Source organism: Chlorocebus sabaeus, chromosome 8 (assembly GCF_047675955.1).
Source record: "Chlorocebus sabaeus isolate Y175 chromosome 8, mChlSab1.0.hap1, whole genome shotgun sequence".
In the NCBI taxonomy this organism is placed as follows: Eukaryota; Metazoa; Chordata; class Mammalia; order Primates; family Cercopithecidae; genus Chlorocebus; species Chlorocebus sabaeus.
In genome coordinates, this window is record NC_132911.1 from 113,029,625 (window position 1) to 113,056,480 (window position 26,856).

At 37.3% G+C, this 26,856-nt stretch overlaps 1 protein-coding gene across 1 annotated transcript in view; it reads left to right on the top strand.

Annotated features, from left to right (window-relative positions):
• Positions 1-10,934: 10,934 nt before the first annotated feature.
• The window catches only part of PKHD1L1 (PKHD1 like 1), a 160,361-nt gene continuing 144,439 nt past the window's right edge, over positions 10,935-26,856 (top strand). Inside the window, exons 1-5 of the mRNA XM_008001368.3 lie at positions 10,935-11,470; positions 13,376-13,465; positions 23,992-24,136; positions 25,091-25,199; positions 26,223-26,280. Of these exons, the coding sequence (XP_007999559.3) occupies positions 11,398-11,470; positions 13,376-13,465; positions 23,992-24,136; positions 25,091-25,199; positions 26,223-26,280 (475 nt within the window). The 5' untranslated portion in view covers positions 10,935-11,397. The remainder of the gene's footprint in view (positions 11,471-13,375; positions 13,466-23,991; positions 24,137-25,090; positions 25,200-26,222; positions 26,281-26,856) is intronic.

A 26,856-nucleotide genomic window follows, 5' to 3' on the forward strand; every position in this document is an offset into this window, starting at 1 on the left:
TTTTCTTCCAGTTTTACTGGTTCATGTCTTTGAGTGTTTAATCAATTTTTGAGTTGATTTCTTGGTACTTATGATATATGGATTAAACAGTTTTTTTTTTCCTTTTTCATGTGCACATCCAGTTTGGCTAACATAATTTATTGAAAAGACTGTTATTTCCCATTTTATATTCTTGGAATTTTTGTCAAAACTTAGTTGACTGTACATGCATGGGTTTATTTTGGGGTCTCTATTCTGTTCCATTGGCTCACGTCTTTTTATGCCAGAATGACACTTTTTTTTTTTTTTTTTTTTTTTTTTGAGACAGGATCTAGCTCTGTCACCCAGGCTGGAGTGCAGTGACATGACCATGGTTTACTGCAGCCTCAACCTCTCAGGCTCAAGTGATCCTCCCACCTCAGCCTCACAAGCAGCTGGGACTACAGGCATGTGGCACTACACCTGGATAATTTACAAAAAAACTTTTTTTGTAGAGTTGGGATCTCAGGTCTCAATATGTTGCTCAGGCTGATCTCGAACTCCTGGGCTCAAGTGCTCCTTCCACCTTAGCCTCCCGAAGTATGATGCTTTTTTGATTACTCTATTTGTTATAGCTTTATAAAATTATTTGAAACCAGGAAAAGTTATGACTTCTCTGCTTTGTTCTTTTTGGTCAAGATTGCTTTGGCTTCTCAGGTCTTCTGTGGTACCTTTTGAATTTAAGTATTGCTTTTTTCTGTTTCTGTGAAAAATATTATTGACATTTTAGTGGGATTGCATGGAATATGTATATTCCTTTGAGTAGTATGGACAGTTTAACAGCATTAGGTAGTCTAAGCCATGAACATGGTTTGAAAAGAAATAATGGTCACAAACTCAAATGAACACTTTTTTCCTGCCCAGGAACTCCAGTACGCTTTCCTAGGGTATACACTTTCCAACTCACCAAAATGCCTGTTTCGCACTTCTCCCCAGCCTCATGCTTATCAAGGAAACAGCAGCAATCACACAAGAACATGGCATCTCCCATCACCAAATTTACCAGCCTTCCTGAATCTGGACCCATACATTTAACCTTGCCTCCACTTGTCCCCTGTATTCCAGCACCTCTCTTCTTCTCAATGATCTCTCTCTTACAGTTGTCCCTCCCTCTTTTCCACTGGTATTTTACCCCTCTGCCACATCAGCCATAGCAGCATAGTCACTTGGCCTGGTAACTACAATCTTTTGTAAAAACCATGTCTTGATCACATATCTCCCTCTAGGAACAGCCCTATTCCTCTGCTCCCATTGTAAGCAAAACTTTTAGTTGGATTTTCTCTACTTCTTCACCTCCCTCTCAACTCACTCAATTTGGGCTTATGGAAATCAACGTTTCACTGAATCTATGTCCAGAGTGATTACCACCCTCTTCAACCTCCCAAAAGCATTCATAATAAGTGATGATTCTACATCTTCAGGTGTGTTCTCCTCTTAATTTCTGTACTGCAACAGTGTTCTACTTTCCCTCTCACCCATGGCTGCTGTTTCTCAGTCTTATTTGCTAACCTCTCTTCTGCTAGACCTCTAACTGTTGGAGTTTCCAAAATCCTAATCTAGTGACCCATTTTCTTTTGTGTCTTTACCCTCTGCCTAAATCAGGCATTCCTAGCCTTTTCTGAGTCCCTTTGGAAGTCAAGTGAAGGCTATGAACTCTTTCTCAGAATATTAAGTTTAAGTACACAAAATAAAATTTGTAGAATTATATAAGAAACAAATTATATTAAAATTATAGTTATCAAATATTTCAAAGTAAATGCATGATATCCATTTTTATCAACACAAAAATAAGACAATATATTTTATATATATACAAGTAACTTTAAAATTTTACCTTATTTTTAAAAATCAGGGTAAAGTTGTTTCTTAACTTGGATAAGAACATTACACTGTGGGGTTGTGATTGACAGGACAACATGCTTGTTATTGTTATGCAGGATATGTTTTCAATTTCAAATTTTTTGTTTTAAGGTTTATAAGTATTGAAACTCTTGATTAGTTAAGGTGTGTGTGTGTGTGTGTGTGTAGCAAAAAGGATGTTTTAGTTCATTTGGGCTGCTATAACAAAATAGCACAGACTGGGTGGTTTATAAATAACAGAAATTTATTACTTACAAACAGGAATTTGTTTCTTACAGTTCTGAAGGCTGGGAAGTTGGTGATCAAGGTGCCAGTGATTTAGTGTCTGATGAATGCCATCTTCTGGTTCATAGAAAGAGTCTTTCCACTGCATCCTCACATAGTGGCAGGCGTGAATGAGTTCCCCTGGGCCTATTTCATAAGGACACTAATCCCATTCATGAGAGCTTTCCATGACCTAATCACCTTTCAAGAGCCCCCACCTCCTAACAGCATAACTTTGGTATACCATCACTTTCAACACATAAATTTAGGGAGGATACAAACATTTAGATCATAGCATTAAATTAAAGGTTTTTAAGCTCATTTTACAAGGCCAAGATAAGCTTGCCTCAAAAGATATTAGAATCCGCAAAGATTTTTTGAGTTAAATACTACCTATAATGTTTTTGAGCCTAAGAGCAAAGATTATAGACTAGGACAATGCTTTCAATACAGTTTGTATCAGAAAGGAAAGGATTCTGGATCCATGGTTCAACTTTAATACAATTAAGATAGAAGTAACTTCCAAAAGGGTACTAAACAGTTTCCAGATATTTATAGATGTCTCTTTTCAAAGAAATGGATAGTTAGCTAGGGGTAAAACATTTCAGAGTTTGGCAAGGATGTCAGTTTCTATTTTGATCTTCCAAATAAGCTACATATTCTGGAAAGAGTATAATATTATTTAAAGTAGAAAGCCTAATGAACTTGAAAATTTTAGCCCATCCATGTGGCTAAAAATAATTGCCAGATAAGCCAACCCATGCATCAATAGTTTTTTTTTTTTTGAAGTATTCTGAATGCAGAATTTCTTTTCTTTAAGAAAAATTAGGTAGTTGTCCTTAAACAAGCTCTTAAATCTTACCCTTCACCCCCAAAATGAATTCACATATTTATGGTCAATAGATTTTCAACAAAAATGCCAAAACATGATGAGAAAGGGCAGTGTCTTCCAAAAATAGGGCTGGGAAAACTGGATATCCACAAGCAGGAGAATCCAATTAGGCCTTCATCTCATACCATAAACCAAAATCGACTAAAATAAGGATTTAAATGTAAGATCTGAAACCATAAAACGACTAGAAAAAAATATTGGGGAAAAACTTCAAGACATTGGTGTGGGCAATACTTTTTTTTTGGATATAATTCTAAAAGCACAGGCAACAGAAAAAAAAATAAACAAATGGGCTAACATCAAGATTAAAAGCTTCTTCACAGCAAAGGAAACATCAACAGAGTGGAGAGACTGTCTATTAAGTTGAAGAATATATTTGCAAACCGTATATCTGATAAGGGGTTAATATCCAAAATATATATGGAACTCTTGTAACTCAACAGTAAGAAAACAAATAACCAGATTAAAAATAACAAAAGACTTAAGTGGACATTTCCACAAAGAAGACATACAAATGGCCAACAGGTATACAGCAAGGTGGTCAACATTGAGCCAGTAGAGGAAAGAAACTTGGTCCTGGCAGTTAAGAGACATAGTAACCAAGATCCCCTCACCGCCACTCCATAGACCTCAAATGTACAGGCATTTCCCTTCCCTACCTTCTTGCCTCCCTTAACAAGCTGACCCAAGTCAGGGAGTAGAAAGCTTCCTCCTCCTAACTTAGCTGTCCTGGCTGCTAACCATAAAAAGAAGAAACTGACCATTTATAGCTTTGAGCGATGTCTTCCAAGGTTACTGAAGGGAGACTCTGGCATTCCCAATAATAAACAGACCAGATTCAGCCAACCAAAGACAAGATGAATGAATTCCAGCATTGACCTTTCATGAAGTTTTTCCTTGTTATAATCTCATTATAATACTGAAAATCACACCCAAGGGTGGGGATTTGACATGCCAATGAGACATACGACACATGAAGAAATATGTTATCAAACTGCGCAGGTGCTAAAAGTTTCCTGCCTCTATATGCCTACACATAGCTCCTTTTCTCACCTTAGCTCCCTTAAAATGACAAGAGCCAAGCCCTTTGGGGAGCTGGCACTGAGATCCGTTTTCTGTACATTTCTCCCTTGGTTTGTGTGAGCTGGAAGCCTATTAAAACCTTCCCTAAGAAAAATTTCTGTTTGGCCTGTTGTTCATTTCTACTTACTTGAGAGCCAAGAACTCAGAGTCTGAGCTGCAGTAAAAACATCACTAATCATCAGGGAAATGCAAATAAAACCACAATCACATATTACCTCACACTTGTGAGAATGGCTATAATAAAGACAAAAGATAACAACCATTAACAAGAATCTGGAGTAAAAGGAATCCTGGTGCACTGTTAGTAGCAACGTAATTCAGTACAACCATTAAGGAAAATGGTATGGAAGTTCCTCAAAAAATTAAAAATGGAACTATCATATGATCCAGAAATCCTACTTCTGGGTAAGTATTCAAAGGAATTGAAATAAGGATTTCTAAGATACATCTGAACTCCCATGTGCATTGCAGCATTATTCACAATAGCCAAGATATGGAATTAATGTAAGTGTACATCAGTAAATGAATGAAGAAAATATGGTATGTATACACAAGGGAATACTTTTTCAGCCATTAAAAATAGTAAAAAAAACCGTGATTTGCAACAATAGGGATGAACGTGGAGGACATTATGTTAAGTGAAATAAGCCAGGCACAGAAAGAGAAATATTGCATGATATCACTTATATGTGGAATGCAAAAAGGTCGAACTCATGGAAACAGAGAGTAGAATGTTGGTTACCAGAAGTTGGAGATGAGGGGCTTTGGGAGTTGTTGGTCAATAGATATGACATTTCAGTTAGACCAGAGGAATAATTTCAAGAGATCTATTGTACAACATGGTGACTACAGTTCATAACAACATATTGTATACTTGGAAATCAATAAGAAAGATTTCAAGTGTTCTCACCACACACACACACACACACACACGTAATAAATAAATAACTCCTGCACCCTTGGAAATTAGTGAACTTCTATTTGATAAAATGTACTTTATATTTTGGTTGCCCTATTTCTTGATCATTTTTTAAAACATGCAATAATTCAGAGGGTACTTTAAGTAATGTCAATGACTTTTATGTTTGGTGACAAAGCTTCTCTCAGGATTGTAAAAGAGGCTTTATTCCTACTGCATGTCTGGGTAAAAAACAAGTAATGACAGCATGAGGTGCTTTCATTATTACTAAGGTAACAATACCAGATGTATTGAAAAGCATTGTTAGAACCAATTAAGTAAAGAGTATATAATGCTTTAATTTTTCCAATCAATGCTTTATTTGGAAAAAGAATATAAAACAAAGCAGAACAATAAAAGAATTTTTTACCTTTCCCAAAATGTCGCCAGCCTTGTTAGCCTCCAAAAGAGACTCACAAAATCAGAATTTTGTCAGATGCAGTACTGAAGGGCAATGGTGAGAGCATCAATCCTATGATGGCTCATTTTAATATTAAGGTATTTCAATAATTCTAGAATGTATCAACACACTGTATCAAGCACCTCTTCTAGATTTCTCCTCTATTTCTGGGCAAAAACCAGCTTGAGCATCTCCAGTGCACATGACTGAACTGAAGTCTCTCCAACTTTACAGGATCTTAAGTAAAAGAATTTTACTAAATGGAGAATTCATGTTTTCAAAGTGTCCTAGCTTTTACACCTTGAGATTGTTCTTGAATAACAAAAATCTACTATTGGCAAGACATTTTATAAATAAGGACACTGTGGCCTTGGTGTCCCACCACATTTATGCAAGTGAAACCGTAACCCAGTCTTCATCATTCTTCTCTTCAATGTAAACTGAAATAGGTTCTGTAAAAAGTATAAGAAATAATGATAAAATAAAACATTCGATTTAAGTGACATTTTGAAACTCTATATTACAAGCCTTAAGGCTTTTAAGCAATTTGATAAATGTCATAGAAACAAGTAATTTGGCTGTCAATTAAGCAAATTATAGGATATTCAAGAAATTTGTAAGACAAGTGAAATAAGACAAGTTTTTTTTTTCAATTTGTTCATTTTTTTTAACACTTTTTATTACTTTACCCCTCAAGTAGATACAAGGTTTCAGCAGGAGTCCAGAAGCCATGCCCTTCTAGGAGGGTGAATAGTTTCGAGCGTGGAATTTCATGACTTTTTGTGTCTGTGCCTTACTACAAATAATCATTCTCATTTCTGATATTCACAATTTTCTCACAGTTATTTTTAAAATACACACTATATTCATGAAGGAGTAATCACAAATACCCGTTTTACGACACACCAAATACAAAAAGGAATTTGAAGGAAATAAAAAAGTAAATGAAAGAAATATTGACACTTACAGAAGGTACCAAACTTTGTAAAACCTTTGTTACTGCACAACACGTTAGCAGTAATGAATGACTTTAACACGCTCCAGTAATTGTCTCAAAAGTCAAATATGTTCGACATTACCTGGGCCATGTAGCTCCATGCAAATTTGTCAATGGAGAGTTAATGATTTTTATTTGAACTGTCCGGTATTTGCACACTTAAGCAATTAAAAACCTTCCATCTCCTTCCTGGCATTAAGCAACAAGGTTACATTGTTTGTTGTCTTCCTTGCGTTAGTATTTTCTGTCTAGCATCTATTAGTTTTGAACATGCTATATATTTCACTAATTTTTGTGTTTATTGTCTATCTCCACCAAGAATGTAAACTCCACAAGGACAGGGAGTTTTCTTAATCACTGCCATTTTCTTAATGCCTAGAATTCTGAATATATGTTAAAGGCAAACTAGTGTTTTCCAAGTACCTCATTTTGTTCACCATCTTTCACTAATAGGTCTAGTTTTGAAATTAGGCCCTGAATTGAGTGATACATTCACAGTTAAATTCCTTATTCCCTCTAGTTCTGCAAGAGTTTCTATCAATCCCTTATCATTTTCTTATTGTTTTTAAGTCAAGGGACCAATATGTTTAAAAACAGTCTCTTTTTTCACCATGAGCCAGTAGAACAGGCTACATAATTTGTGAGGTCTCATGCAAAATGAAAAGGGGAAGTCCCTTGTTCAAAAAATATTAAGGATATCAAGATGACAGCAAAGTATTAAACCAAGTATGGGCCCTATGAGATGGCGCAGGTCACACCCACTATCCTGGCCCTTTAGGCAGGGTTTTGTTAGAGCTAGATTTTTGAACACCTACAAAAGAAACACGGGGTTTAATGATTAGGATTCTACTTTCATGTTTTCTTATGTCCAGGATGAGTCTGTGTTGCAAGACAGGTTTGAAGATTGTAAAAATGAACACTATTTAAATAATAAATTACATCAACTCTATAACTGCTTTTTCTGGTTCCAAGTTGACCTTTTGGTTATATGAATTTCCATCTAGTTACAATTATTTATTGGGACACTATCCCATCCAATTATTTTAATAATTCAAGATCAAAATTCTCACTGGTGTGATCTTTTTTAGGGCATTTATTTGTCATATAAATAAGCACTACTTAAAGGGAAAAATCAATTAAAGATGTTCATTCAACAAAAGTTTATTAAAAATTTATATATGCAAATCATGGGGCTTTTTTTTTTTAGACATTATAAGACAAGAAAGAAGGCTAATTTACCAGAAATCAACTTTCCTGAAGCTAATTAGTCCAATGATCATTTTGCTGAATGACTAATTTGCTAAATTTGCCAACTTGGATGACTGTGGTTTAATAGCAGTATTTATCAGCTTTAATATGATTGTTTAATATGAGTGACTAATGGTAATATATATAGAAAAAAATTACTTATTCATATAATATTGAATACATATGTATGTATATAATATGTATACCTAATACATATTTTATATATACTTAACTTATTCTAAGAAGACTAAATGTGAAAGAAAGTGAAGCTATCTGAAAGAAACTAGTATAATGAACCATGCAATTAGTATGTGTTAAGTCAAAAAATAAAATAGGACACAATAAAAGTAGCCATATTATATTTTGAATGCTGCATGCCATTTGCTGGTTGATATACTATCTAAAAATTTGGTGAAAAAAATCTTTTAAAAGTTTGGCAAAACGGAAGTCAACATAAAAAATCTGAAGTGCTTTATTGATACACTCAATATTTAGACAAGTTTTCCTCTTTGTTATAAATTATATGAATTCTATCTAGAGGAAAGTCTGTCTAATTTAATGGTTTCTCGTTAAAAATTACAACTCCAGTATATAATATGGTAAGGATTCCCGACCCCCAGGCCATGGACTGTTACCGTGGTGAAGTATATACTGTTACATACTTTACCTTTATAGGCACAATTTTCAGTAGCTGATGACTTGGAGAGAGATTCCAAAAATTTATGAGACGAATATAACTAGATAACAAAATTATTTACTTTTATTTTTCGGTTCTTTTTTTCTTTCTTTCTTTCTTTCTTTCTTTCTTTCTTTCTTTCTTTCTTTCTTTCTTTCTTTCTTTCTTTCTTTCTTTTTTTTTTTTTTTTGACACAAAGTCAATCTTTCTCTCCCAAGCTGAAGTGCAATGGTGCCATAATGGCTCAGTGCAGCCTCGACCTCTCAGACTCAAGTGATCTGCTTACCTCAGCCTCTTGAGTTTCTGGGACTACAGGCATGCACCACCATGCATGACTAATTTTAAAAAATCATTTATTTATTTTTAATTTTTTTAGAGATGGGGGTCTCGACTTGTTGCCCAGGTTGAAAATTATTTTCTTAACCCCACTGGACAGATATAAACTCCTCAAGAATAAGGGCCTAACTTTACTTATTTTAGGATTCTTTCTTCTATTTCTTCTCTCTTCCTTCCCAATTAGAGTTGTCAGATGTAGTAAACAAAAACATGGAAAACTGAGTTAAATTTGGATTTCAGATAAACTCTGAACAATTTTTAGTATACATATGTCCTAAATCTTGCTTGGACATACTTAAAACTGGAAAAAAATAATGTGTAACTTATCTTAAATTCAAATTTACCTGGGTGGCCTGTATTTTATCTGTCAACCTTACTCCCAACCTCTACCTTTCCTCCATCCCCCAGTAAGTACTTAGAACAGACCCTGGAACACAGATGTCCTTGTACAATAGATGAATGAGTAGGTGGACAGTGACCTTGAACAAGGAGTTTACTAAAATAGGCAGCTTTTTCAAGAAGTTTAATAACAAGTAAACTAGACAGTTTGCCTCAATTAAGAAGAGAAGAAAGGATTTTTGGTTTGTGTTTAGTTTTTTAGTAATAAATACTGTGTATCTTTCTAGGAAAAGAGGAGAACGGGGAGAGTGAATTAATTAGAAGTGAGATAAGGGGGATATTGTTGGAATAATAATCAGTTTTCACCAAGAGTTCAAAGAGGGGATTGACCATGTCATGGAAGAAAAATACTTCTTCCCGAAAGAGAGGAACAAAAAGAAAGGAAGGAGGGAAGGAAGGGAGGGAGGGAGGGAGAGAGGGAGGGAGGGAAAGAAAGAATGAATGAAAGCAGGAAGGAAAGAAAGAAAGAGAAAGAAAATTTTAAAATTTCTACTTATAAAAATTTTTAAACTAATAAAAAAAGTGCAAAGGATCATACCTACACTTAAATTCAAAGATTGTTTAAAATTTACCAGCTTTTTTTTTCAACAAAACTATTTTGAAGCACATTCCAGACATAAAGACACTACAACCCCAAATACCTCATCATGCGATTCCATCACTTGAAACCACTCTTTGACTAAAGTATGATACCACTATTATACCTAATGAACACTTCTGTAATATCTTTCAATACTTGTTACTTAATCCGTATTCACTTTCCCTAATTTGTTTTGCAAACGTCCTTCATAGTTTTATCATTATCATTATTATTACAAACCAGGATCCAATAGAAGCTTATGTATTGCTATTTGGGTAATAATCTTTTAATATCTTTAAAAACACATAACATTTTTAAATGTAGAAACTGCAAACTAGGTGGGTGGAGCTTCTCACCTTTTTTTGTTGTTTGTTTTTGAGACAGAGTCTCACTATGTCACCCAGGCTGTAGTTCAAGGGTGCAATTTCGGCTCACTGCAACCTCTGCCTCCTGGGTTCAAGCAATTCTCCTACCTCAACTTCCCAAGTAGCTGGGATTACAAGGCATGCGCCACACCATCTGGCTAATTTTTGTATTTTTAGTAGAGATGAGGTTTCACCATGTCAGCCAGTCTGGTCTCGAACTCTTGACCTCAAGTGATCCTCCCACCTCGGCCTCCCAAAGTGGTGGAATTACAGGTGTGAGCCACTGTGTCCAGCCCCTTCTGACCTTTTAAAGAGTAGGGAGAGGTGGGCAATTAAGAGATCCTGAGGTTAGGATATTAACAACAGTGAGAGGATTTGGAATGAGCCCCCAGGGGAGCATTCAGTGGGGAATAATAAACTGCCTTCTCCAGGGAGGTCAGAGACACCTGCGTTTCATTCGTCTGCTATCTGGCATTCCAGAAACAGGTCAGCAGTGCTGGACCTCCCTCCAAGCCAACAGTAAGCCCTGGCCTTCAGTCTACAGAACTGAGGGCAGTGGAGGGGATAAGAGAACTGGCTCTGGAGTCTCTCTGCTTGAGTCCTCACTCTGCACTTAGCTGTATGTCCCTGGGCAAGTCACCTAACATTTCTGTGCCTCAGTCTACTGCTTAGAAAAATGGGCGTGATGGTAATAGTCCGCTATTGGAACTACTGTCTATAAAGCACTAGGCACCGTGTTTGGGATAGGCTGAGAAATCAACAATTATTATGATTGTCAATTAAAGAGATAGCACAATCTCATATGAATGTGAAGGGGTAAAAACGCGTGGGGTTTGTGTATTAGGTGGATTTATAGGCCCATCTGGGGAGGATTAATGACTAAGGCAGACACGCAGATGAAAGTATGCAGGGAAAGAAAGGAAAAAGAAAAAACCAAAAAGAAAATAGAGAAGGAGATCTTTCACCAAAAAGGAGTAAGGCCGTTCCACCTATGGGAACAGCCTTGGGAAGGCAGCACCCGGGTTTGAGTGTGGAGGTTTGATTATCATGGACTGGCTCCGGGCCGGACTGGTTCTCCCGCGAAGGTTCTAAGGGGTGTGTGTGTGTGTGTGTGTGTGTGTGTGTGTGTGTCCGCGCGCGCGTCAATCCCAGAGGCGCAGCCCGACAGCAGGGGCGGGGCGGGCCATGGGAGGGCGGCCCAGTTCCCCAGCGCTCCCGGGGCAAAGCGGACGCGCCAGCGAGTCGCAGTCCCCAGAGTCCAGCTCCAGCACTAGCGCCAGCTGCGAGTGGAGGGCACCAGCTCCGCGGAACTGGCTTTTCAATGGGACACCTGTGGCTCCTGGGGATTTGGGGCCTCTGGCGACTGCTCCTGTGTGCCGCGGATCCCAGCACAGGTAACCCTTTGGGCAAGCTAGGGAGGCAAGCAGGAGAAGCCCGCGTAGACACTACCCGTGCTCCCGGGGTCCTGGGAGAGGCGGGACCACCTGGCACCCGGCTGAGGCTGTGCGTGCGGTTGCATGACGATCCTGGGGACCAGGGGAGCTGGATGGCAGGCCTAGCAAACACAGACACACGCAGAGAGAGAGAGAGACAGAGACAAGGACACAGAGAAAGAGATTGCGAGAGATTGCCTTTAACTCATCAATGCTGCTACTAGAATGATGAAATGTCCCACCTGCACCCCCAAAGTGACACACGTGAAAGGAGACTGAAATTTGGCGGGGGAGTGGGGACTGGGAAGAGGCAACCTGAGTCCCTTTTTCTCCATTCTTCTTGGGTCGCTTTCCTCACAAAAGTAAGGGCAACAACCCCCAGTAGGACGGGGATGGGCCTTCGTGGCAGGTGTCAGTCATTTCTAGGGGCAGCTGCCCCGTGTCTTCAAAGTAATACCCAGAAAAGCTCTGGGAAGAGACTGATAAGATAAGAAATTGGAGTTGTCTGCGGAGATAACAGGAGGATGAACCTGAGATAGGCGAGCAGCAGCACTGTCTGGAGATAGGATCCAGCTGCCCCGCTGGAGTTTCCTACTCTTGGCTGTGGGCTACCCTGAGATATGAATGTGTGGGAGCAAGAACACCTTGGAGCTCTTGGCAAAAACAGACCCGAAGTACAGAGTCACTGGGTCTGGGGCCTTGGAACTGGTCTCCTTTATGTTGGAGAGCTTTTGCTACTATAGGTGAAGTCCACTCTAAATCTTTTTAAGACAGAACCGAACAAGCCAATCATAATTCCCTTAGCCTTTTTGTATACATCCATCTCGAGAAATTAATAATTTCTGTGGCCTTTCTTTGTATCATCACTTAAATGTTTCTACCTACTGTGAACATTTCTTTTGGGATTCCAGTAACTACTGGATCTGTACAGTGTAAGCAGAAAATAAACACCTCTATCCACTGTGTAGCTTTGAGTTGTTTTAAAGAATTATTTACAGTACTCCAAAGAAGCAGCTCACATAACCCTGTTTGCCGAGGCAGTTCCCTCTATCTAGAACTATCTTTATCTTTCTGACGACGGGCCCAGTCTAATTCATATTTGCCCTCAAAAATGTGGAAGGGGCATGTATTCTTTGTAGAAGCCAGTGCGACACAAGCAGTGTGGGTGAAATGCTCCTTGAGTCACCCATAGCCTCTATGCTCTCCTCTGTCTGTTGGTACTGTCTAACCTAAGCCCTTGGAAAGTTAGGACTGTTACACATTTCCGTATTTCTAGGAAGCTAACACAGTTTGTTGAATGAATTAGTGACCTTTATATTAAGAACTCACTATCATCAGCAGACTAGAAGGATCCTAGAAATTATCTTTCCTGAAGCCACACTCTGTCACGGAAAACAATTTCTTCTCAAAACCAACATTTCTCTTTGTACCTGGTCTAGTCTTTCCACCTACCTAGCATTGCATTTCTTCTGTGCTCTTATAATGACCTATATCTTCTTGGTGTCTGCTGTTACGTGAGCTGTTAAGCATAGTTATAGATCTGCAGTTAGCAGAACACTACATGAAATTAAAGATTTAATACGTGTTTTAGAATATGATAGGTAAGTGATGAAAATGATCACGTGTTAGTTTTGCTCTTGGTAGCACCTAAGATAGTGCTTTGCACAAAGCCAGTGGGTGTTAACTAAGTTAATGACTCTGTCAAGTCATTGGCAGAGCCAAAAATAAAACCTGGGTGAATTTTGCTTTCAGTCCTGTAAACTTCACGATGTTTTCCTTGCAACCTTGTGGTATGTGTTACAAATGTTGATGACTGAAATGAAGAACTTGGTGATTTTACGTCTACTATATTTTAATATTTTTCAGATGGCTCTCAAATAATCCCCAAAGTCACAGAAATAATACCTAAATATGGCAGCATAAATGGAGCAACAAGGCTGACTATAAGAGGAGAAGGTATGGTTGCCTTTTTTTTTTTTTTTTTTTTTTTTGCCAAGGTTGAGGTATTTTCAAGACTATTTCATATTTACAGTTTTATGGTTAAACAAACAAACAAACAGACACCACTGGAGTTGTTTCTTCACTTGGCCAGAGTGGTAAAATTCTATCCTCTTTGATAGCTAGTGAAATCCACAAGAGTCTTTATCAACTTGATCATCTGAATTCTTATTATACTGGCTTGCTTAACATCAGGATCTGGATTAATGACTGAACTAAAAGGAATACAATTAACCCAAGTCAGCAATTATTTGCTTTATTCTTCATGGGTCTAATGACATTTAATTTATTTTAAGATTAAATAAAACATTTGTGGGTGTTGGGTAGAATATTGATAAGAGAGTATAATAGAGAAATAGTATGTTAATGAAAGAGGAAAGGCAATAGAAAACAAAACTTTAGATTCCTTCTCCTGCCACCTAACCTCAGGCTTCATAAAGGTTTGAGTATCATATGTGGTTCCCCTTCTTCTTGCCTGGTCTTAGGATGAAACATAGAAGGCAATCAGTAAATATATTTAATGCACAGCTTTTCCAAGGGTTAAATAGAAATATGTGTTTCTTTCAGCCATAAGATCTTTGCAATATAAATGATACCAGTATTCAGATACTTAGGAATTTTTTAGCAATAAGAAACATTTAAAAATATTAGCAAAATCTATTATTTGGTCTTCAAGAAACAAAAAGTTTTTATAGTTAACAAAGATATTTAATTATTTTGTCATATAATGTAATGTCTTTTAATGTTTCTGATTTCTGCAGAATTCAGTCTCTCAATGATATGCTTAAAATGGTTTATGCTTCCACATTATAAACAATATATTTTGGATTAAAATGTTACTTTTTAGAGTTAAGACCCATGAACAATGTAATTGTTAAAGATTATTTTAAAGATGGCTTTAACCATATGTTTCTTATATTGTAAATTGCTGATAAGATGGTATGCTTGAAAGTTATTGGGTTTTAAACAGAAATTAAAATGCCACGAGAGAAATGCTCACATTAAGAAAGAAGAAGGGCTGGGAGCGGTGGCTCACACCTGTAATTGCAGCACTTTCGGAGGCCGAGGTGGGCGGATCACGAGGTCAGGAGACCGAGACCATTGTGGCCAACACGGTGAAACCCAGTCTCTACTAAAAATACAAAAATTAGCTGGGCGTGGTGGTGCACGCCTGTAGTCGCAGCTACCCAGGAGGCTGAGGCAGGAGAATCGCTTGAACCCAGGAGGCAGAGGTTGCTGTGAGCTGAGATCGCACTTCAGCCTGGTGACAGAGGGAGACTCCATCTCAAAGAAGAAGAAAAAACAAAACACTCAGCCATTTTCTTCTGTTTCCAGACCTGAACATTTTCTGATCTAGGAACTATGGCTTGAATTTAAGCCCATAGACCCAGATCATCCCTAGTCTGACATAAAAAAAAAAAACCAAAACATTCTATTCTTTAGAAAGGTATCCTTTTATATCTAGCTAAAATGTAATGTTTTCTCTTGTGTGGACGTTCTGAGGCAACTAGGCTGAGGACTCTTAATTGTAAAGCCCAGAGGGTCATTTGGTAAATTTCTGCTTTTCTCATCAGTACCAGTTTCTGAATGTGTTTGGTATTGCAGATACTTACACCTCCCGATTTGTCTTACAGTCCCCTGTCTTAACTACATATTATAGATGACTAAAACTGTGTTCTCATATTTCTTTCTCAGAGGCTCAGTCTAAATACTGCCTTATAGAGGCAAAGAATAGAATAGTGGTCATTGGGAACTGGGAGAAGAGGAAGTGGAGGAGGGGTATTGGTCAAAGGGTACAAAATTTCAGTTATGCAAAATGAATAAATTCTAGAGATCTACTGTACAGCGTAGAGCATATAGTTTACAATACTACATTGTAAACCTAAATGTTTGCTAGGAGGGGAAATCTTGTAACATATTCTTATCAAAAAAAATTTTTAAATAAATAGGGCAGGAGGAAACTTTTGGAGGCAAGCGGTCTGTTTACGACCTTGCCTGTGGTTGTGACTTTTTTTTTTTTTTTTTTTTTTTTTTTTGAGACGGAGTTTCACTCTTGTCACCCAGGCTGGAGTACAGTGGCACAATCTTGGCTCACCACAACCTCCGCCTCCTGAGTTCAAGCAATTCTCCTGCCTCAGCCTCCTGAGTAGCTGGAATTACAGGTGCCTGCCACCACATCCGGCTAATTTTTTGTATTTTTAGTAGAGATGGGGTTTCACTATGTTGGTCAGGCTGGTCTCAAACTCCTGACTTCATGATCCACCCACCTCAGCCTCCCAAAGTGCTGGGATTACAGGCGTGAGCCACCGTACCCAGCGTGGTTATGGTTTTATGGGTATATACTTATATCCAAACTCAGAAAGTTGTATACATTAAACATATATAGCTTTTATATGTCAATCATAGCTCAATAAAGTGGTTTAAAATAAATTAATAAATGCTATTTAATATAGGCTTTTGGGTGCCCATAATATATACAGAATGATATCTACAAAATGATAATGAATTTGCAAAATGCGCCAGAGCTTTTATAGCTACATGAATGAACTTGAAGTTTATTTGGAGGGATTATATTCATGAAAATCACCAGGGTTGTGTCTGATAGATTCTCTGTTTTTAGAATCGCATGCCTTGCTAATTTATCAATTACACAAGAACAATTTCTAAATGGAATTGTAAATTCTAGATGACTATCTAACTACTGGCTTCATACTACTTTTTAAAATGTTTTATTTTTGTAAAAGTCATTATAAAACAGTAAAATATTATAGAAGTACTTGACTTAGAAAGTGAGTTCTCTGAAATTCTACCCAGTAGAAAGATCTACTGTTAACATTTTTGTATATCCAAATGACTTTTGGCTATTTCCAAATATAGTATGATATTGACTTGTGAACATTTGCCACAGCATTACTTTGTTTAAAAGGCTGTGATTGTGTTGGGCACATTGGTCCATGCCTGTAATCCCAGTGCTTTGGGAAGCTAAGGCAGGAGGATCACTTGAGGCCAGAAATTTGAGACTAGCCTGGGCAATCAGCCTGGGGAACATAGCAAGACCCTGTCTCTACAAACGAAACATTTAAAACGTTAGTCCGGCATGATGGCCTGCATGCCTGTAGTCCTAGCTACTTGGGAGGCTAAGGCGAGAGGATTCCTTGAGGCCAGGAGTTTAAGGCTGCAATGAGCTATGATTGTACCACTGCACTACAGCCTGGGTAATGGAGTGAAACCCTGCTTTAAAAACAAAACCCCACAAGACTATGCTTCAGGAGATATAGATACATAATTTTACTCTTATGATGCCCAAGACAAAGTATTTTGAACAATGGCACGATTCTAGAAATTACTATACCTCCTTCTGAGATGACTAACTTGATTAAGAGCATTATAATTTTGATAAGTTCTGGAGTGTTTGTAATTATATTGGCTTTGTTACTTTATAGTCATACCTTGTATTTCTCAATTGTCTTCTTTGATATTTATCATGTTTGTTTTTATTTTAAAAAATCAGTAAGAGGGGAGGAATAACATTTTACTTTTGGCTCCTTTTTCTAGCTATTTCCATTACAGTTTCTGGCACACACATTTTTGTTGAAGTGTTGAATTACATACTTTTAATAATGTTACAGAAAGCATACGGACTTTGGTTCAGTAGGACTGGCTTTCAATTCACCTTTGCCATTTCATATCATGTGACTGGAGCAAGTTACTTGGCTAAACATCAGCTTACTCATCAGTAAAAGGGACTATTAATTCCTACCTCTTCGGACTGTTATGAATATTGAAAAGAATGATACATCTAAGGTACCCATTATATAGTATAAACTCCATACATTAGAGCTATTTTTGTTTGTATTATTATTTGCATTTATGTTATAGGTCTGGTTTAATTCTTCAGGAGTTGTCTTCCATCTATCTCACTTTCTTTCCCATTGTTTTGAATGCTACAACTTTTAAGTAGGTTAATACATTTTCAACACTACGTTTTTTAACTAGAGAAAACAAAACAGCCTGCATTCTTCATGACAAGTGCTGGCTTTCATAACACTGACATTTTCTGCGATAGCAGCCCAGGCGTGCCTTTTGGATTGCTGCTATCAGGAGACCCAGGTTTGCGTGCCTGGCAATTCCTGTCTCCAGTTTTTCTGCAAAATTAAAAAAAATACATCAACATGTCAGGAATTTCCATCCGAAGCCTCATCCTTTTCCATTTCCAGGGTACACTCAGCCTTTCCTGTAATCTTTGTGACTTGGAGTACTTCCAGAGGTGGTGTTTTTATCCTCAATCATTTGTTTAGAATTATAATTGTTTTTTTTTTTTTTTTTTTGAGGTGGAGTTTTGCTCTTGTTGCCCAGGCTGGAGTGCGATGGCACGATTTCAACTTACTGCAACCTCTGCCTCCTGGGTTCAAGCAACTCTCCTGTCTCAGCCTTCCAAGTAGCAGGGGCCTGCCACCACTCCTGGCTAATTTTTTTATAGTAGAGATGGGGTTTCACCATGTTGGCCAGGTTGGTCTCAAACTCCTGACTTCAGGTGATACACTGGCCTCGGCCTCCCAAAGTACTGGGATTACAGGTGTGAACCACCACACCTGGCCTAGAATTATACTTTTAAGTTAAAATTTTAAGAAAGAAGACTCCTTTGTATTTCTTTTTAACTCTTTGGAATTAGTTTAAAAGTCAGAAATATTTATCTACTTTTTAAAGCAATATTAATAATAATATTTATGAATTATTGTTGATTTGGTTCATTATTTTCCCATAGATTTTACTCCTAGGACTTCTTCACATATGCTGTATATATTTAACACTATAGTAACTCCTAAGCTGAAAATGATATCATCTTTTGTTGGCATTATTTTTCAGAATGGTAGTTGTCTTGAGAATGCTGAAGAACAGATACACGTTACTTATCATTGATGTGACATGTACCTGATAGGAATATATATATACACCACAAATAAAACTTTCCATTCTTTAGTTGGTTGCCAGGAGCTCTTCTGTGTGTTCCAAACTGAATGCGAACACCAAAGATGAGAAAAGTTGCCAAAAGCTAAGAGTGGGTTTACATGTAACTTGCTTTGCAGTGTTTTCATGTCTTTTCACAGTTCCATTTTAACTACCTTTCTAGATTCGAAATTGCAAAGCCAATGCAAATGCCTCTCACATGTGACTTTGGTATTTATATTGTACTTCAGCTTATGCTGGATGAGTTATTTGGTTAAGCTTAGAGGAATAAAATGATATTTATTAGGCTCTCTACACTTTATTGAGTTTCTGCTTACTTTTCCAACATATCAAAGAACGAACAGCCTAGGAGCTAAGAACATAAGGGCTGGAGGAAGTCTACAGCCTGGGTTTGAATCCCGGCTACCCACTTACTGATTCTGTTATTTTATTTTATTATTTTTTTATTTTTTTGAGACGGAGTCTCGCTCTGTCACCCAGGCTGGAGTGCAATGGCGTGATCTTGGCTCACTGCAAACTCTGCCTCCCAAGTTCAAGTGATTCTCCTGCTTCAGCCTCCCGAGTAGCTGGAATTACAGGGGGGCACCACTGCATCTGGCTAATTTTTATATTTTTAGTAGAGACAGGGTTTCACTGTGTTGGCCAGGCTGGTCTCAAATTCCTGACCTCAGGTGATCTGCTCGCCTTGGCTTCCCAAAGTGCTGGGATTACAGGCATGAGCCACCACACCTGGCCTCTGTGTTATATTTAAAAAGGGATATTAATGATTAACCTAAATCTCAGGATTTTGGTGATAAATAATAGGAGCATGTATCTATTGAGATCTTAGCAGATATCTTATTAAGCCAGGTACCATGTTAAACATGGTCTATAAATGATCCTTTATTATTCCTAACAATCCATTAAGATAGATTATGGCCACTTTTCGGATGAGAAGACTAGGCTAAGAGGGGTTATATCTTGTCCAAGGTCATAATGGCAAGGGAGTGTTAGAGCTGGGATTCCAGGCCAGAAGGTCAAGGTCCAAAGCCTGGGCCCTTTCAATTAAACATCATGGGCTCCTGCTACATAGCTTTACCAGAACTGGCGGTGAGAGGCTTTGGTATCTGATGAACATCAGGCACAATGAAGTCCTGCTTCCAGTCCTACAAGAAACCAGAAGTATTCATGTTGTCTAGCAGACCTTTGGGGAACACTGAAAATGCCCAATAATTTAAAAAGCAGTTGTACCACAGATATCTTCTGGCAACCCCAATTCTGCCACGTCAACTATTAAAGGTTGTTGAAGATGAGCACATATTGTAGTAATGATTGTTTTGTTGAAACATTTTGAAAACTGCTAACACTGTAAGGTAACAAATATTTATCTTTTTATAACATTAGTATTATAAATGGAATATATTATAGCGCTGTTTGTCATATTATAAATAGTATTATACATGACATTTAAAGAGTGAAATCTACATCTCTGGGTTTACCATTTTTTTGTTTACTGATGATAAGTTTATTATTGTATTATTGGATGATATGATATGTAGATAATTACATTCTGAAATTTAAATAGCTTATAAATTTACAATGACATGGATACAAATTTGCTAGTGCAAAAGAAAAATTTTCATAGTTTCAAATATAATACTACTGCTTAATTTGCCTAAAGTAGAGTTTTACTGTTAAGAACCTGTGATAGGGAAAAATAATACTTAAAAATTTACATACTGTTAGAATTCAGAATTTAGGAATTTTAGATAGTGAAGTAATCTGGGCAAAAACTGTTTATTTCCTCATTTAACTTTATTCCAAAGCAGTATAATATATAAAATTCCATAGATGTGTGTAATTTACTCTGTGAAATAGAGCAGTATAAGTACCTTTTTAACATTTAATTAAAGAACATTTAATTATAGGATTTAATTAATAGAACACTAAAGGTTTTATTTCTTGGGTTTATTCCAAAAGTGAATATTGTTTCAAAAATATAAAATATTCTTATGTGGCATACAAAGCTTAATCTATATTTAACTGCTTCCAAATGTAGTTTTGAATTTTCATATATTTATAGAAAGATTAAAGTAATTTTTGTCTCTGTTTCACATTATCCTTTTGTCTCTTTCTGTTAGATATCCTATCAGCCTGCAAATATACTGTTATTCTACCCACCTGAAAAAAAGTAAAAGAAAAATCATCAGCCTTCCCCTTGCTCCACACCCCTCTCCAGCTACCAACTCATTTATCTGCCCCTGTTTGTAATTAAACTCCGAAAAATGTTAGCAATATTTGTCCTTTTCACTTTACTGTCTTCTGATCGTCTCTTGAACTCATGCCATTTATCCCATTATTTATCCCATTGTTCACTGAGACACCATCTTCACTGCTGCCCCTATTCTATTCTCAGAACAGGAGCTAGTGAATCTTAGACACTGTAAGTCACATGATGTCACTCCTCTGTTTCAAAGCCTGCAATTATTCCGCACCTTAAAAATAGCCTAAGCACCTTCATTTCTGGTCTCCTCTTCTGTCATTTCTCTTCACTCATAATTCTTCAGCCACACTTGCTATTATCTGAATCCACACACATGGTCCCACCACAGGGCCTTGGCACATCCTGTTCCTTCTACCAAAAATGCACTTCCCATAGATAACCTCATGACTTGCTCCCTCTGAAAAACTTCCATGACTGTCTATAATACATACATCCTGTGTTCCACTTCACATCTTCATGGTATCACCTCTGACTTCAGTCATAAATGCTGCAAAGTGGCCCTAAGACTCTTAAGTCACTTTTCACCATCAGCCTCCCTGATAGGCAGAACCATGATCAGTGGACACAGTTGGTAAGTTTGTAGGCAGGAAAAGTGATTTATGGTAAGAATGTACATGGGCTCCTGGGCAGTCGAAGAGGACTTCACTAGTTGGTTAGGAACTGAAGGGAACAGGATTGAAGATCAGAAATTAGAATGTCTTAGAAAGAGGCATATGAAGGGACTCATAATACTGAGCATAAAGCATGCAGATCTATGTGTCTCAAGTTAACTCCCACAAGAGAACATCCCCCACAGAGGAGATGGAATAAACAGATGGATTGGATGATTCATCCAGGAGCTTCTCTCCATGGCCACCGCAGTGCTAGTGCAGTGGGCCCATGAAGAATGATCATGGGGTGTAGGCCTTGCATGGACCAAGAGCATGGACTCCCTTTCACCCAGGCTAAACAACCTACTGCTATTGCTGAATAACTGAACTGCCAGCAGCAGAGACCAACACTGAGCTCTCAATAGGGTACCACTCCTCAAAAAGTCCACCCAGCTTCTCAGTGACAAGTTGATTACAGCACTTCCCTTCTCCCATGGAAAGAGCAGAGATTGATTGTAACTGGAACTGACACTCCAACTGTGGGCTTTGCTTCCTCTTTCCACAGTTCTCTGTCAGCACCATCTTCTGAGAGCTTACAGAACCTGATATACTGCCATAGAATTCTATAAAATATTGCCTCAGAACAAGAAATGTATTTTATAGTGAAAATTTTGTGATACTGGGCACATGACCATGAAATCTGGCTTAGTAGAATGATGGGACAGCCTGTTAAAGCTGTGGCCAAGATGCCAACTTGGGGAAAAACATCCTGTTGGGTGGGATGGTATCCTCCACAACATGCATTGAACCAGTGATAGACATACGCTGTTGTTTTGTAATAGACAGATGCACAGAGCTGGAAATAAAGGGCTGCTTCCCTTCACCGTCACTCCCTGTTATCCAGAAATTGAATTTGTGCTTTCTGTCTTTGCAGCTTTACATTCTGCTGGATCTGTGGTCTTAGTTTCCAGGTAGAGAATGCTCCCATCATGGGTCACAATATGGATTCCACTGAACTGAAACTACCACCATTGCCTACTCAGTTTGAATTCATCAAACCTATTTGGTATATGACCAGAGCTAATCAGTTCTAATTATCATAAAGAAGTTGCTTTAACTTAATGTAGTTAAGGAGGAGTAGGTCTGGAATTCAGGGTATTCATAGGGATATTTCTTGGCTTCATGTCCAGTGATTACTGAGAACAGCCAATTGCAGCAACCACCACCTTACAAGGGCAAGGCAACTAGGGGCTCCTATTTCTCCAGGATGAACATTAGTGTCACCCTATTAGCTACAGTGCTGGCTGCAGGTGAGGGAAATCTACAATGGCTGATAGCAAGGAGACATGGTGAAAATTATAGTTTTAGGAGTAGTTATATAGTAGTATAGCCTGTAGCTTTTCCCTCTAACCTTAATACAAGCTTGCCCCTCTTGTATTAAATCTTAGCAGAGATCTCAGCTGACTACCTCTAACACTCTTGTATTAAATCTTAGCAGAGATCTCAGCTGGCTACCTCTAACACTCTTGTATTAAATCTTAGTAGAGATCTCAGCTGGCTACCATCTCGAAGACTTGGTGATGGATTGTGCTTAATATGTAGGCCATGAGTAGCTATGTGTGATATAGTGGATAGACCGTATCAGATGCCTTTTATACTCAGCTTTACATCCTCTCTTTCTTAACTCTAATTCTAGTTAGAGCTGTGGCAAATAGTTCCTTATGTACTTTGACTCAACTTATGCTTCTTGTCTGAGTTCTAACACCATGTCTTTGTCAGTTATTCAAGGACATTGCCTAATGCAGTAACTCCAGACTTTGGAACTCATATACATATACCTATGTGCAGTGTGAAAGTGCAAAAAAAGTTATTTCCCCCAGGGAGAAGCCTCTACCAATGGGGACCAGATTTGATGAAGAAATGCTTCTTGCCAACGATTTTTTGATTTGGAAAAACATGCCATATGTTCCTTAGAAATTCCCAGCAATATTGAGCTCCAGTTGTCCTCAGCAGTGCCCAGCTTTTCTTTCCTCACATTTTGCTCTCTCTCGTACCTAATAGCTCATTGCCCAAATAAATTATGTGCTGGCAAATCCTCACCTCAGATTTTGCTCTGTAGAAACTTAAAACAAAGACCTCATCCTTTATAAAATAGTGTTCTCCTCCTCTACTTTTTTTAGTCCTTTTAGCCTGCCCTTTTCATGGTACTTACCACTCCCAGATATAGAATCTGGTGCTATGTAGGCTCAGAGTAGGCTCTCTGTAACCTCGGGCCTGTCATCCACAAATCGAACCAACTGTGAATGGGAAGTACAGTATTCACCAGATGTGGAATCTGGATGCTTGTCCTGCAGAGCTGACTACAGCCCTTGAACATTTGTGAATTTTGTTATCCAAGGGGATGCTGGAACAAATCCCCATGAATGCTAAGAGATGACTCTATCTATCCTCCAGCATTACGTTTATGAGAAAATGAAATAAAGGCTAAATTTTGTGCTTCCAAAGAAGATTACAATCCTAAGGATAAATATGAAATAGGTTCACTGCTTACTTCAGTACTGTTTATGAAATCATTTACTGTATGATTTGATACCAGGTGACAACTGTTAGGTCTCTGAAGATAGAATACCATTAATAATAATTAAATCTTCTTACTTTTCCAGGTTTTTCTCAAGCAAACCAGTTTAACTATGGAGTTGATAATGCTGAGTTGGGAAACAGTGTGCAATTAGTTTCTTCTTTCCAGTCAATTACTTGTGATGTAGAAAAAGACGCAAGTCATTCAACTCAAATTACATGCTATACTAGGTCTGTTTTAAAGTATCTTTAATAAAATCGTTTTCATCATGTCAGAAGTTATAGTTATGAATGTTAGTATTATAATAGTTTTATTACCCTGGCTATTATAAGTCATATTTTTCTGATTATAGGTTATTATTTTTCATTTTGTGGTTAGACTATTTTATGCCTTTATTATATTCAATTATAATTGGCATGATAAAAACATATTCTATATCTTCTCCCATGTTATTAGAGCTACTACCTTGCTGTCGAGCTTTTTTAGAAGATAAATGACTACTATTTAATTGTAGTGATGTGCCTTAAAATATCAAAATTATGCTTTTTCTGTTGCATTTGATTAATTTTGTTCAAAATATTCACATAGTCATTAAGATTAAAGATAATCATTTTGCATTGTGACATTTCAAGTGGCATTTTCAAGTTCTTTACTATCAGCCCAAATTAATGTATGTTATTAGCAACTTAGGAAAAATCACTTAAGATTGCAACTTTCAATATTGACCTTAGAAACAGATAGCACATATTCTAGAGGATTTCATTTATGTTAGGTTTGATGACTCTTCTTCACCAGGAAAAGCTTACTTAGGGGAAGCTTGATTAACTAGTACTTTTTAAGAAGCAAAGCATGGAATAACTGATTATACCAAGGTGATATGTTACTATTTTAAATGTTTATTATTGAATTTGTTATTACATTTGTTGTCCTTTTTAATAACCACCAACGTGCATAGTCAGAATAGGCATTTGCCTGAAGTTCATGAGGTTAGAGTTTGCAATGAAGAGTTCAAGATGGAGATAATTTTTCCATAATATAGAATGGAACTTTACTAGATATCAGTTATGATGTTGGACACTTTCTGTCAAAAATGGCATGCAGTCTGGGGCAGTATTTTTCATTAATACTGTACACTAAATAAGAGAGGTATTGCATGTCTCATATATTCTTCATTTTCCTTATAGGGCAATGCCAGAAGATTCCTACGCTGTTAGAGTCAGCGTGGACGGGGTTCCTGTTACAGAAAATAACACCTGCAAAGGTCACATCAACAGCTGGGCATGTACCTTCAACGTATGTAGGAATCTTCTCTTCAGTTTATATAGTTGATCTTGCTTTCCTTCTTGCAGAGCTGAATTTTTACTTTATGGTTTTACAGATTATCTATTTCCACATTTAAAAATACATTAGCATGTAACAAAGGATAATTTCCCTCAATTTAAATTGTCTTCCATAGTAATTGAATGTCTGCTATTTCTGATTTGTTTCCCCTCTTTTACTTTTATTATTAAATTAAACTTTCATACGTTCAACATGTTTTCTTATTCATATTTTCCCCTTTATCTCTACTTCTACTCTTAGTGTGATTTTCCCTTTTCCTATTTTCATCAAAGTAACTACCTTTCCTTTCTACATAATTTCTAATGTAATGAGATAAAATATACCTGCATGCGGTGTAAGAGCCTCTCAAAATTTAACTGCCCTAAATAGAAGTAGTAGCAGTAATACATTCTCTTCTAAGCATTATCCTATATATTTTTAATAAATTATATTAGTTTTAAGTTGTCAATTACTGAGTACTACAATGTTCTAATATAAGATGAAATACTGAAGAAAACAATAATGACATCTGTCTTCAAGAAGCTTCTCGGATTCCAAAATATATTACCAGATATGATTCCCAGATATCTCTGGCTTTCTTCTCTATCCCCAGACGTGGAACTGTGGTTTGTTTTCTGGTATGTCACACCTAAATGGCTTTAAAGCAACCTAAATTCAGCATATCTCCAACTGCAGTTTTGTATTCCTCCTTAAATCTACTTTTTCTCTGATTATTTCTCACTATCTCAGGCTAGAAACCTGTTACCATTCTTGGTTTCTCCCTCCCTTCGCTTTCAGCCCCACAGCTATTAAGAAGCAAAACCATGATGATCCTATCCCCTAAATTAACTCTTAGGTTCATCTTATTTTTATCTTCTTTGCTATAAGACAGTTACATTAAAAATATTGTTGAAATTTAATAATGTAAGAAATTATTTCACAAAACTAGAAACAAAACAGAGATAAGTTTGCATATTGACATTATTCTTTTTATAGGCAAAAAGTTTTAGAACCCCAACAATAAGAAGCATCACACCTTTATCTGGAATGCCAGGTCTGTTATATGATATCTGAAATAACTTTTAGTTTTATGGCAAAAATAAATGTGTTTATTTTTCAGTGTATAAAATTAGTATAATACCTGCAATTTTTAAATAGTATTTTTTTTTTCATTATAAAAATAACTATCTGCCAGGCGCAGTGGCTCATGCCTGCAATCTCAGCATTTGGGGAGGCCAAAATGCAAGAATTCCTTGAGCCCAAGAGTTTGAGACCAGCCTGGGCAACATCATGAGACCCTGTCTCTAAAAAATAAAAATAAATAAATTAGACAGGCTTGGTGGCATGCACCTTTAGTCCCAGCTACTCGGGAGGCTGAGGCGAGAGGATCACTTGAGCCCAGGAGTGTGAGGCTGCAGTGAGACATGATTGAGCTTACATGACAGAGCAAGACCCTATCTGAAAAAAAAAAAGAAAGAAAGAAAGAACTACCAATATTTTTTTAAAAATGATTTTCAATGGCTACGTCTTCATCTACTATAATGTATTTATCCACCCCCACCCCCCCACCACTTGTACATTCAACTGGTTTCCAGGGTTATAATTACTATATTATTCCAGTTTATAATCC